At 40.2% G+C, this 14,282-nt stretch overlaps 1 protein-coding gene across 1 annotated transcript; it reads left to right on the top strand.

Moving 5' to 3' along the window:
* Positions 1 to 9,214: 9,214 nt before the first annotated feature.
* On the top strand, positions 9,215 to 13,582 carry LOC129773468 (uncharacterized protein K02A2.6-like). The gene has a single exon (XM_055777080.1). It carries the CDS (start codon positions 9,215 to 9,217, stop codon positions 13,580 to 13,582), a length of 4,368 nt encoding a protein of 1,455 aa, XP_055633055.1.
* Positions 13,583 to 14,282: the final 700 nt, after the last annotated feature.

Raw genomic sequence — 14,282 nt, forward strand, 5'->3', positions numbered from 1 at the left:
TATAGTGCAGTAAAAATTGTGATTCAAGATCTTGCTTGAATTTTCACCAGGAATTGTTTATATCGATATTGCAGCCAAATTAAAAAAGATAGAAGTTGGGTGTCTAAGAACAACTTGTAGAGCGGTTAGAGAGCTTCAATTTAATTTATAGAAACAATCTAGTTTAATATAATTTTAATATAAATTAATAATAACACATTAAAATTATCAACTTTTAAGTTTTTCACTTCCAAAATGTTATTTAAATCCACTAATTTAGATGTTCCACTACTATATTCTGTACTAAATTTTCTCATCTTTCAAATGAAAGCAACAGAATCGACTCCCGTAGCGTACTTTGTAATGTAGACACAGTTTGAAGCAACAGAGTCCGAAAACAAAAAGAAAGTTCTATAACTCTGTCATTGTTGAAATTCGAACATATGCGTAGAACGATTTTTTTTATCAAATATGATCGTCTATCACCTCCTGCGAGAATCTGAATAAAGGGCCTGGCCGGGTAAAAAGTGCCCCCAAACCAAATCACTAGCTGTATGGAAAATAATGTAAAGGATATTAAATAAGAAATTTTGGTGGTTTATTTGAACCCCTATGTGGTTTGACGTAGGATCTATAGTGAAAAACGTACTTTTTCGATTATTTCACGCCATCCTCAATAGATCCGAGATAAAAATATGAAAAAACATACTGAATGTACATCTTACCACGGTGTATCAAGAAAAATTATCAAAAAAAATTTCATCAAAAATTTGAATACTAAAAAAAATATTTAAATTCTGAAAAAAAATTTGGGATTTAGAGATTCAGTACTACTCTAATTCATATTTAAATGTGCTCTTACGGCTTTTCTAGATTGATAAATATCTTCAAACTTTTTTTTTTCGAATATCTAATAATAAAAATAAAATTTAAAAAAATACACAGTACAAAAAAATTTTATAGATTTTCTGGCATTTCGAAATTTTGAAAAAAAAATATAACTTTGAGACCCACTCCTGCTCAAATTTTTATTTAAATGCGTTCGTATGTGTCTTTTTTCTACATGTGGCGTAATTTTTCCTGAATTTTTAAGAGCAATGTGTGACACAAAAATAATTTTCTTCATCGTCTGCATTATTATTTTTATTTTTTTGAAATCGATTATTTTATTGTATTCGTGGTTTTCAATTGAAAGATTAAAATAAAAAAAACAAATCGGATTTGTGATCTCAAAGTTATATTTTTTTTTCAAAATTTCGTAATGCCAGAAAATCTATAACATTTTTTTGAACTGTGTATTATTTTTTTATTATTTTATTTTTATTATTAGATATTTGAAAAAAAACAGCTTGAAGATATTTATCAATCTAAGAAAGCCATAAGAGCACATTTAAATATGAATTAGAGAAGTACTGAATCTCTAAATCCCAAAAAAAAAAATTTCAAAATTTAAATATTTTTTTAGTACTAAAATTTTTGATGAAATATTTTTTTGATACACCGTGGTAAGATGCACATTCAGTATTTTTTTCAAATTTTTATCTCGGATCTATTGAGGATGGCGTGAAATAAACGAAAAAGTACGTTTTCACTATAGATCCTACGTCAAACCACATAGGGGCTTAAATAAACCGCCAAAATTTCTTATTTAATATTCTTTACAATATTTGCCATACAGCTAGTGATTTGGTTTGGGGGCACTTTTTACTCCCTTACCTAACCACTCTTTGGAAATATAAAAAAATATTATTTGATACTGCGCAACACTGAAAAAAATCACACATATCTAGAAAAGCCGTAGAAACACATTAAAATATGAATAAGAGTAGTACTGAATCTCTAAATCCAAAAAAAAAATTAAAAATTTCTATATTTTTTTAGTACTAAAATTTTTCATGAAATTTTTTTTTTGATAATTTTTTTGATACACCGTAGTAAGATGCACATTAATTTTTTTTTTATTTTTATCTCGGATCTTTTGAGGATGGTGTGAAATAATCGAAAAAGTACGTTTTCACTATAGATCGCACTTTTTACTCCCTTACCTTTATTTTTTTCATGTGAGAAATGTGTTTTCTGACTTTAAGGGGATGAATCAAAAATAAATTTCTTTTTTATATTAAAAAAACCGAAAAACATATGCAAAAATCGAATAAAAAAACTTTTTTTTAACTCGATTATATACAGTGAGAAGAAAACAAAAACTGTATATAATCGAGTCCGCGCTGTAGTGCTCAATTCTTTGACGAATGCTCAAGGATACGGAAACAAGGAGAGAGCTCCATGTAAATCGAAGCTCTCTGACCGGGTTAAGCGGGAAATAGCTAGAACAGTTTCGAATACCTCAAAATCGCATATGCAAATAAACCAATATTTCAATTTAAATGTTACTCGGGTGACAATTCGTCAAGTTTTGGTAAATAATCTTCACATAAAGAGGGCTTAAAAGGTTAAAGCTCCTCATCTTAATCGGAAGACGTCTGAGTTTTGCCAAAGCTCACATGAACCAACAGTGGGACACGGTATGTGGTGACAAAGAATGTTTCCAAAAAAATACATTTTGCTATATACCATAACAAAAAGTTCTTCAAAGTAAAGGTTATCTTCACTGACGAAAAAAGTTCAATTTGGATGGTCCTGATAGTTTCAACGGGTACTGGCGTGATTTACGAAAGGAGGAACAGTATTGTTCCACCAAGAATTTTGGTGGAGACTCGTGTATGGTTTGGGAGGGATTCTGTGCATCTGGAAAGCTCATGACAGTTTTCATATCATTCAAGGATTACATACATGTTCTGGAATTATCTCTCCTACTATTTTTCGTGGATATCGTCACAAAAAATCTCATTCCATCAAAACAATCCTACTATTCATACCAGCAAGGAAACTGAGCAATAGGTTAAGGACCAAAAACATGTCCAACATGGACCAAAAACATGTCCAACATGGACCAAAAACATGATGCCGGTTCGCTCTCCAGACTTGAGTCCTTGAAGAGCTCAAGGTCGCAATCCCGGAAACATGGAAAAATATCGAGAAATTCGTTCATCAGAATTTGGTAAATAGTATTCCAGCGCGAATTTTCAAGGTTATTAGCAGAAACGGCAAGGTTACCAATTATTGACATGTAAATCAGTCGATCATTTTGATTTTTTTTATAGATAATACTTATGCATTTTGAAATGGTCTTCTAGAAACTGGACAGCTGAAATGTTCATATTTAAGCACAAACAACTTTTTTGAACGAAATTGACGTTGAATATAGTTTATTCTAAGCATTCAATAATGTATAAATGTATCTTGTTGAAATTCTAACTGTTTGTGTTGCAACGAAATAGGATCAGGGTAGTCTTATAGAAGTTGGACAGAGTGTAGCTGGAATTGGCACATCTTTGTTTTGAACCACCTCACTCCACCAGCTTGTAAGAATTTAAGTTTTGAATATTCCTCTTTCATTTAGTTTTTGTTCTATTGTTGAAAGATAAATAATGAATAGAAAAAAATTGTAAGGGGTTGTATCTAGGACACGAACGCAAAAATAAAAAACGGAAAAATAGTAAAACGATCATTGTGTTTTACATTTCCCCCTGAAATTATTTCACATCTCATGTTTTTGTAGTTCTCGAACCGCGAAAGTTCATTCACCTCTAGTATCTGAAATGACGACTTTCTCAGGCTTCTCAGTTTAAAAGTACGTTTTAGGGAAAAATATTCTGGTCTGCTGAACGACAAGCGAGTACAAAAGTACTCTGTTCGAGTTATAAGCATTCGAAATACGGATAGGCTTAGCACACAAATCGGCAGAACAAATGTATGGGAAAAAACGAAGTTCTTCAAGTTTTCATGAATTTAAACCGTTTAGATGTTAGTGAATTGTGAAATCTTAGAGAATTTCCGATTCGATTGGTATGCAAATTATGAGAATTCGTTCACAGTAAAAAAATAGTTATTAACGTTAACTTAATTTCATAAAAACGGTCATTCTGATTTGACACCCTTCCTGAAAGACGTAGTTCTACGTCAAAAATACACGAAACAGATAATTTTTATGAAGTCGGCAGCTCTCTTTGAAGAGCAATTGCGCATTAATGATATTTTGCTCGTGTTGTTGAACAGAAATCCAAAACACCTATATGAGCGTTAACGACCATGCAATACAACGCATTCACAAAGCTGAGAACCAGTTGCTATCGATTGGGTCTAACTTTGCGCAATTAAAAATGAGAAATTATTAATAGCAATATCATGCAGACTGTAAGACGTATGACGACCCCCCACTAGGAAGATGTTTGCACTCCTCGCGCTCCGCAGTGCTGTCAGGTTAATCGTGGATCGCATTTTCAATTTCACTTTCATAACAGCCTTCCATGATGATCTAATCATGAAACGCAATAAATTGCGAATCATTTTCCCTACGCTATATTATATATTGACTGGATTATATCGATAGGGCCTGTGCTTGTAAGTCGCCGATATTTCATTTTTACCCCGCTTTAGTTGCTCTTTGGGTAGTGAGTTTTAATGCTGTGGAGGATGATTATTTGCAGGAGTCTGGGAAGTGGACCGAAGAGTGAAACTTCTCTGTTCCACAAAAGCGTTACCGTTTGAGTGATTGAATCGATGGCGGGGAAACTTAGATATTGATCGACAGGGTTGGATGCAGTATAGGATAATATGTACGAAAACAAAAATGTAAAATCGGAAACGTTACTTTGTTACTTGTTTTTCTATTTCCACTATATACTCGTTTGTCTTAAGAGGGTATTCTAGTGTAGAGGCAAGAATTTCGGACGTTTTTTCGAGCTCCGAAAAAAATAAACAAAGAATATTCTTACTATCCATTATATCATCATTTGTTCATCTATCTTTAAACAATAAAGCAAAAGTTAAACGGAAAAAATATTCATAATTAGAATAGTTACAAGCTGATGAAGTAAGCGGGTTCAAAAAAAAGTTGTGCTATGACGTAAACAATTGCAGCCCTTTTGGCTATCTGAAACAAGAAAATCGGACAGATCCTGAATCTGTAAAGATGTCGCTATAGCATGAACCTCAGACAAGTCAGAAACGTGTTTTTCGACAAAATGGTATCCGAAAAAGAATGCTGTTTAAGACTTTTTTACGTTTCCCGATTTTTTAAAAATAGTATAATTATAAAATTATTGGTTCATGCGATAGAGAGAAGCATACAGATTGTATTGATATGAATTCGACATAAATCGGTTCAGTAAACCTTGAGATGTACACGATGGTCGCAGGTTTGAAAAAACTTGTTTCGAGAAAAACGTGTTTGAGTTAATTGTTATCGCCGTGCTAGATTACTGCTAGATGATGGGACTTTCGAGAAGTCCTTCCTAGGGTATATTTTTAAATGCCTAAACTTCAGGATGTGTAGTTCTTATCGTGTTTTTATTACATTATTAATCACTTATCTCAATTGTGCTTTGTGCTCAATGTTTTGAACTTTTATTTAAATACTAGCTGACCCGGCAAACTTTGTCCCGCCCAAAATTATTTTTTTTGTTATCAATACCTTCAAACATTCATGCTAAGCGCATGTTCATGGGTCCAATCGCAGAACTGTGCATTGATTGATATACTAATCTACCTCCTATTTTTTACTATAAAATTTCAGTACTTCTACCATCCAGTACTTCTATGTTCGACATTATAATATCAGATCAATTCGCGTGCAAAATTTTTCATGCACTTGCAAATAACATGTTTCTCCGTTACATGGAATAAATATTTGATACAGGAAATATGATAGAATAAAAACAGTCCTAAATCGGACAATTTCTTTCTCGAGTTTTGCTCTTATCAACAAAATCGGCGATCCATTTTTATTTATATAGATAGAAGACGATATAGGAGTGCGTTTTATCTCATGAAAATCCATTTCCACTTTCGAACAAAGATCAATTTCGTTAGCGCAAACATTTAATGGACTAACAAAGCTTGTCAATATGTAATTGTAGAGCATATGCGAATTGAATTTTTCGAATTTTCCCATTTTCCGTCAGAGTTTTTCGAAAATTTTCAATTGTCTTGTTTGGTTGGAATATGTTTGGTTGAAATATGAGTATTATTTTTATGGGACCCACTCTCCATTCCAGAGGAGGGAGGCGTGTCATACAATCATAGAAACATTTCTCGTACCCAAAAACCCTCACATCCCAAACTTGGTTCCAATTGCTTGATTAGTTCTCGAGTTATGCAGAAGTTTGTGTTTCATTTGTATGGCAGGCCCTCTTAGGGAGGGGGAGGAGTGTCAAACCACAACAGAAACATGTATTGTCTCTTAAAACTTCCATATACCAAATTTGGTTCCTTTTGCTTGATTAGTTCTTGAGTCAAGCAGAAATTTGTGGATGGCAACCCCCCACTTAGCGAGAAAGGGAGGGGTATCTAACCACTGTAGAAACGTTTCGTGCCCTCTAAAACCTCTACATGCCAAATTTGGCTCGATTTGCTTGATTAGTTCTCGATTTAGGCAGAAATTTGTGCTAAATTTGTATAACAGCCCCCCCTTAAACAGGGGGGGAGGAGTGTCGAACCACCATAGAAACATTTATCGATCCCTAAAACCTCTATTAGCCAAGTTTGATTCAATTTGCTTAATTGGTTCTCGAGTTATCCAGTCACGTCCCCTCCCCCCCCCCTTGCTCCCTGTAGAAAGGGGGATGAGTGTCAAACCACCTAAGAAACTTTTATTGTCTCCTAAAACTTCCACATGCCAAATTTGGTCCTGTTTTCTTGATAAGTTCTTGAGTTATACAGACATTTATGCTTCATTTGTATGACAGCAAGCATTCGAGATATATCGTGTATCAAATTCGATACGACAGAAATCTATGAACATAATTTTGAAAATAATGTATTGACAGACTGGACTGTTTCCAACAAACTTTTTTCATCTGTGGACAATTCGTTCACAAAGCTTTCATAAATTTGATTGTCTTCAACACAGTCGCTCTAGTTAAAAATGTTCGTCCTTAGGCTACACTCGCGCAGTTTACAGCTTTCATGGTTTTTGGGCTAAACCCGGTTTCATATCTCGTAAATAGATTTCCGGCCTTGAGCTTAACTCGACTCTAAAATATCAGAGGGTTTCGGGTTCAATCCAATTCAAACGATTTTATCATAGATTGGTCTTGGGCTGAACCCAACTCAATATGGGGAATAGAGCTTTATGGTACAAACTGGTTTTGGGCTTTACCCGACTCAACAGTTTTAAATGCAATAATTCTGGCCCTGAGATTATCTCTGCGCAAATCCGATCAAAAAGTTGGTGGCCTAGGGGCACGGACTAATTCTTGACATAGGACTATGATTGTGTGTAGTAATTGCATTTGAATTTGATTTTTTTCGCTGGTAGAATCCAGAACCATATTCTGTTCAAAAATGTGCACATCAATACCATTAAAACCATTACTACCCCTTTCTTCTGTTTATTCAATTATACAGAAGAAGACAAGGAGTCATCATTTATCATTTTTAAACAAAAGTCATATTCCGCCGATATTTTCGGCAGAATATGGGGGCATAATTAGATCTGATAAAATGTTCTTTACTGACGGTTCATTCATAAACGGGTCCACTGGCTTTGGCATCTTCAATGAAAGTTCCAGTGCCTCTTTCAAACTCAAAGATCCTTGTTCCGTGTATGTTGCTGAACTGGGTGCGATATACTACGCACTGGGGATCATTGAAACATTGCCCATCGACCACTATTTTATTTTTTCAGACAGTCTCAGCTCATTAGAGGCAATCCACTCAATGAAGGTTGATAAACGCTCATCTTATTTCCTAACAAGAATAAGACAACTATTGAGTGTTTTGGTCGAAAAATTATTCAAGATTACCTTAGCATGGGTTCCCTCTCATTGCTCGATTCCGGGGAATGAGAAAGCGGACTCGCTAGCTAAGGTGGGCGCTTTAGAAGGCACTCTTTTTGAAAGGCAAATTGCTTATAATGAATTTTTCCACATTCCTCGTCAGTATACGCTCGTAAGTTGGCAGCGCATGTGGAGTGGAGATGAGTTCGGTCGTTGGTTACACACGATTATCCCTAAAGTCTCGACGAGGGCATGGTTCAAGGGATTGAATGTAGGTCGTGATTTCATTCGCGTGATATCTCGGCTTATGTCCAATCACTACAACCTAAACGCGCATCTCTATCGCATTGGACTCGCAGCAAACAATCTTTGTGATTGTGGCGATGGCTACCACGACATCGAGCATGTTGTCTGGTCGTGTATCCGGTTCCATGCTGCTCGCTCTCAGCTCTCTAGAGCACTAAGAGCACAAGGCAGACAATCGGATATCCCCGTCCGGGATATCTTAGGTAGCCGTGATCCTGATCTTCTGCTTCATCTATACCTGTTCCTCAGAAACGCCGATGTCAACGTTTAATGATGTTTCCTTCGTTGTGTCCCCGTTTCATATCCCTCCTATCCGATCGATAAACTTTTACTTAGTCGCGGCAATACATACACACACTCTTTACAGACACACGGGCCAAAGGTTGTGCAGTCCACTGATCATTCAACAAGAGCCAAAGGTTGTACCGCTCATGACAACTCTACACGAACTGATGATTGCGTCGGCTAGTGACCATTCTATCCTGGATTCCTCGAGTCGAGAAAGACGCACCACGCTAGATATGGGGTACATACTAGGGGGGCGTTGCTGATTAATGGTCAGCTGCATCCCAATAGGAAGTATCCCGTGTCGGGCACACGTACAGAGCATTGGAGACAGCAACATCCCAATTACGAAAACACTTGTAATACTAACCTCGAGCCAACCGCGAGTAATCGGTTACATATTACTAACATAGATAATAAGAAAAATTGTATTGCACTCCCGGCCCCGTGAGGCTAACGCCATATGAGCCTTTATAAAAATATATATATTGGAAAAAAAAAATCTAAATAGTTAAGATCTACATAAATATAAGCCTAAGTTAAATAAATCTATGACTACAGAAATATATTATAGATAAAAAAAGCATTTTCTCCTTCGTTGCCACTGCTACCTTGGCTACCATGACTGTTGATAGATCACAGTAGCCATGCCAGAAGCAGGAGTGACATGCTTTTAGATTTATGCTTATTCTAGTTTTACCTTCCAACTAATAAAGACATGAAATCCTCAAGCTTTCATAATTTATTTGACTACTGAGAAGGTAACATTTTTGGCGACGAGGTTGAAGCCTGAAGATTCTTCCGAGATGACCACCGAATATGGAACTCAAGCCGGATCCGAAGCTGGAGCAAGTGGAGGAGAAATTCCGTTATCCGTTGTGATGCAGCAAATGGCCGAGCAAAACAGCCGTTTGATGAAGTTACTGGAACAGTTCACCGGTAACCAAGCAACGTCAACACAGCAAAACGCTCCAGAGAAAATTCTCGAATCCCTTGCGACCAACCTTAAGGAGTTTCACTTCGATCCGGAAAACGGGTTGACTTTCGATCGCTGGTTTTCTAAGTACGAGGATCTATTCAGGCAGGATGGCAGAAGCTTGGACGATGCCGCGAAGGTTAGACTTTTGCTGCGGAGTCTCAGTGTTCCAGTGCACGAGAAATTCCTCAACTACCTGCTGCCGTCCCACCCACGCGATTTCACCTTCGACGAAGTTGTAGACGAGATGAAGCAAATTTTTGGTCAGCATAAATCTCTGTTCAGCAAGCGCTACGACTGCCTCAATATTGAGAAGAACGAAGCCGACGATTTCGTAACGTATGCTGGAATCGTCAACCGTCAATGTGAGGATTTTGAACTTCAGAAGCTCACCGTGGATCAGTTCAAGAGCCTGGTGTTCATCTGCGGTTTCAAGTCATCGAAGGACACCGACGTCAGGACCCGACTTCTGTCGAAGCTCGAGTCCGATCAAGCTGAAACCATCAACCTGGCAGGACTGGTCACCGAGTGCCAACGACTGTCGAATCTTAAACACGACACGGCGTTGGTCGAGAAGAAACCGACATCTTCAGCGGTCCAGGCAGTTCGGCAGTCAAAGAAGCAGCCGAACAACCAGATGAAGTCATCAGCAGACATCAAGACACCTCCATCACCATGTTGGCAATGCGGCGCAATGCACTTTGTGAAGGACTGCAAATTTTCGAAGCACACCTGCAAACAGTGCGGGAAAGTGGGCCACAAAGACGGCTACTGTGGTTGTTTTTCCAAGTCATCAACTACGGAGTCGAAAGCTGGTTCCAAGAAGAAGAAGCCTTTCAACACGAAGGTTATTCAAATCGTGAAGCAGGTCCGTAGCCGTAGAAGGTTCATCACCGTCAATTTCAACGGAAAATCGGCCGAGCTCCAATTGGATTGTGGTTCCGACATCACCGTTATCAGCACACACACGTGGAAAATGATTGGCTCACCGTCATCAACGGTGACTAGCGTAGAAGCATCAACGGCATCAAGGGAACCACTCGAATTGGTTGGCGAATTCACCTGCCCGGTTACTATCGGGAAAACTACGAAGGCATCGGTCTGCTACATCACATCAGTTGAAGATCTGAACGTCATCGGACTGGACTGGTTGGACGCGTTTGACTTATGGTCGAAGCCGCTTGCTGCCAACTGCAAACAGGTGAATATTTCCAATTTTTCGCCTTCCTCTGATCAGCACTTCCTTAAGCAATATCCTGAAGTTTTTCAAGATGGTTTGGGCTACTGCATGAAGACGAAAATTTCACTGTCTCTGAATCCGGATGCCCAACCCGTTTTCCGACCAAAGCGACCGGTGCCTTTTCATGCCATCCAAAAGGTAGAAGAGGAGCTGGATCGACTCGAGCGGTTGGACATCATCTCGCCGGTCGATTTTTCGGACTGGGCGGCACCCATCGTCGTTGTCAAGAAACCGGGGGGAAAAGTGCGTGTATGTGCCGATTACTCGACTGGGCTCAACGCAGCACTGGAGACCAACAACCACCCTCTTCCTACCCCGGAGGAGATCTTCAGCAAGCTATCCGGCAGTCAAGTCTTCAGCATCATCGACCTGTCGGATGCCTACCTTCAGGTGGAGGTCGATGACGAATCCAAGAAGCTGTTGACGATTAACACCCACCGTGGGTTATTCCGTTTCAACCGATTGGCTCCAGGGGTCAAGTCAGCACCCGGTGCATTCCAGCAGCTAATGGCGAAAATGGTTTCGGGTCTACGTGGTGTGGAAGTTTTCCTCGACGATATTCTGGTGCACAGCAAGACTCTCGTGGATCATAACCGAATCATCCACATGCTTTTCAACCGTCTTCGTGACTATGGATTCCGTCTACGTGTGGAGAAGTGCCGATTCCACCAGGATCAAATCAAGTACCTTGGACATATCGTTTCTGCTAAAGGTATCCAACCCGATCCAGCCAAGATTGCAGCCATTTCGGAAATGCCCGCACCAACCGACGTTCCCACCTTGCGCTCGTTCTTGGGTGCAGTCAACTTTTACGGCAAATTCGTCCGCGAGATGCACCAACTACGCCATCCGTTAGACAACCTTCTGAAAAAGGATACGAAGTTCGATTGGAGTAAGGAGTGTCAGCACGCTTTCCAAAACATCAAAAAAGTGCTACAATCTGGTCTGTTGCTCACCCACTACAATCCAGAGCAAGAGATTATCGTGGCAGGAGATGCGTCAAAAACTGGCATTGGTGCAGTTATTCTTCATCGTTTTCCGAACGGCATCATCAAGGCTGTGTCACATGCATCGAGATCGCTGACTGTAGCAGAGCAGAACTATAGCCAAATCGAAAAAGAAGCGTTGGCATTGGTTTTTGCTTGCACGAAGTTCCATCGTTTGCTGTGGGGTCGCCGGTTCACGCTTCAAACGGACCATCAACCATTGCTGAGAATTTTCGGATCCAAAAAGGGCATTCCTGTACATACCGCAAATCGGCTCCAACGATGGGCCCTGACACTTTTGGGATACGATTTCAACATCGAATACGTATCAACTCAAGATTTCGGTTACGCTGACGTACTTTCCCGGCTTATCAACAACCATCCGAAACCCGACGAAGAAGCAGTCATCGCTATGGTTCGAGTCGAAGATGACGTTAGTTCCTGTTTCCATGACTCTATTCAAGATCTTCCAGTCACCCACAAGAGCCTGAAGATCGCCACTAAGAAGGATGCCGTGCTCCAGAAGGTAATTTCTTACACACAAGGTTCCTGGCCATCACGGTGCGAAGGTATCGAAGATGTAGAAGTTCGATCTTTCTTCAGCCGTCGAGATTCCTACTCCGTAATTGACGACTGTATCATGATGGCGGATCGAATTGTAGTTCCCAAAAGCCTGCAGAAAAGGATCCTCAAGCAAGTTCACCAAGGACATCCTGGCATCGAACGGGCAAAAGCTATCGCTCGTGGAATCGTTTTCTGGCCGACAATAGATGAAGACATCACCAACTACGTTCGTAGATGCCCAAGCTGTGCGAATGCTGCACTATCTCCACCACATGCTCAACCACAACCGTGGCCTCGAGCTGAAGGACCCTGGCAACGACTCCACATCGATTTCGCTGGACCTGTGGATGGAGAATACTATTTAGTTGTGGTGGATTCTTTCTCAAAGTGGCCGGAAATACTGCAAACTCGTTACGCGACTACTTCCACAACGACCACATTTCTTCGAGAATGCTTCGCAAGATTTGGAATTCCTACAGTCATTGTGTCGGACAATGGAAGCCAGTTCACCAGTGCTGAATTCCGTGATTTCTGCGAAGAATTTGGGATCGTCCATTTCCGTACAGCTCCGTATCATCCACAATCAAACGGGCAAGCGGAGAGGTTTGTGGACACCTTGAAGAGATCGCTGAAGAAAATTGTCGACGGAGGAGAGAAGTCAACCCTTACTGCGCTTCAAACGTTCCTGTACGTCTACAGATCCACTCCATCAGCGGTTCTGAGTGGACAATCTCCAGCCGAGGTAATGCTTGGACGCAAGATGAGGACAACTTTGGACCTGTTACGACCGTCACCCAAACCAGAATTTCACCCGCAACATCAACCAGTCAAGCGAAGTTTCCTAGCTGGTGCTCGAGTTTATGCCAAAGTCTACTCTGCAAACGATAAGTGGAAGTGGATGCCCGGTATTGTGCTCGAAGCTATTGGCAACGTCAACTACAACATATTATTGGACTGCCAAGTTGGTCGACGCAAAGTGCTACGTTCGCACATTGATCAACTCCGAACGGGAATGGAAGAAGTTGCTCCTGCACCAGCACCATTATCTATCTTGATTGACGACTTTGGACTTACTCCAGCTGAACCAACACCTCAGCTGGACAGAACCCAATCTTCGATCCAGAACGATCAACCAACACCTAATGAAGTCCTGAACTTGGATCAACCAACATCTGATGAGGAGCACGTTGAGTCAGCCGAGGTTCTTGATCTTCAAGATACGTTGTCGAGTGAAGGAGATGAAACTCTACTGTCAATGGATGTTCCCCAGCCGATTCTGACATCGACACCTTTGCAACGTCCCGTGCGATCAACCCGGCCACCAATCAAGTTTCAACATTACCACTGCTACCAAATTAGAGGGGGAGATGCTACCTTGGCTACCATGACTGTTGATAGATCACAGTAGCCATGCCAGAAGCAGGAGTGACATGCTTTTAGATTTATGCTTATTCTAGTTTTACCCAAGGAGCTGGAATTGACAGGTGGTTCGTTTTCGACAGTATGAGGATAAGGCATGGAAGATGCGAGAGGGGATGAAAAATGACAGCGACTATTTTTGTTTATAAACAAACCAGGTCCAATTTTTATGCTACATAGCGTTTTCTGCACACCAACAATTACCTATGCTGTTGTGTCCCGCACGATCAGGTGAGTCTCCAGCTGAAGCAGCAGTCGTCGGGAAACGACATGCCTGGATATCCAAACCGTACCGTTGCGCGCACTCAATCGTAATGGGTCGTCAACGACTAATGTGATCAAAGCGAATGGAACTAGGAGCAGTACGGTACAAGCCCGCCGGTAGTGGCTCTTTCATATACCCACTAGCACTGCTCCCACAATCGCTGAATTGCCAATCCCAGCAGCAACGGCAACAACCCTCACGTCCCGTAAAACAGCAATGAAGACGATAACTTGCAGCAGTCACCGAAACACAACAATGATGCCAACAGCGTAAACAAACAAACACATAGCGGTATGCATTCTTCATTGCATGCCATTTGTTATCCTCTTTCTCGGAAACGCTAGCCGTTCATTTGGCCGCTGTCAATTCGAACTCAAGTAATGGCTGAACAGCAATTCTGACATAACGTTCCACCTTATTATAC

The sequence above is a fragment of the Toxorhynchites rutilus genome, chromosome 3 (genome assembly GCF_029784135.1).
Source record: "Toxorhynchites rutilus septentrionalis strain SRP chromosome 3, ASM2978413v1, whole genome shotgun sequence".
NCBI lineage: Eukaryota > Metazoa > Arthropoda > Insecta > Diptera > Culicidae > Toxorhynchites > Toxorhynchites rutilus.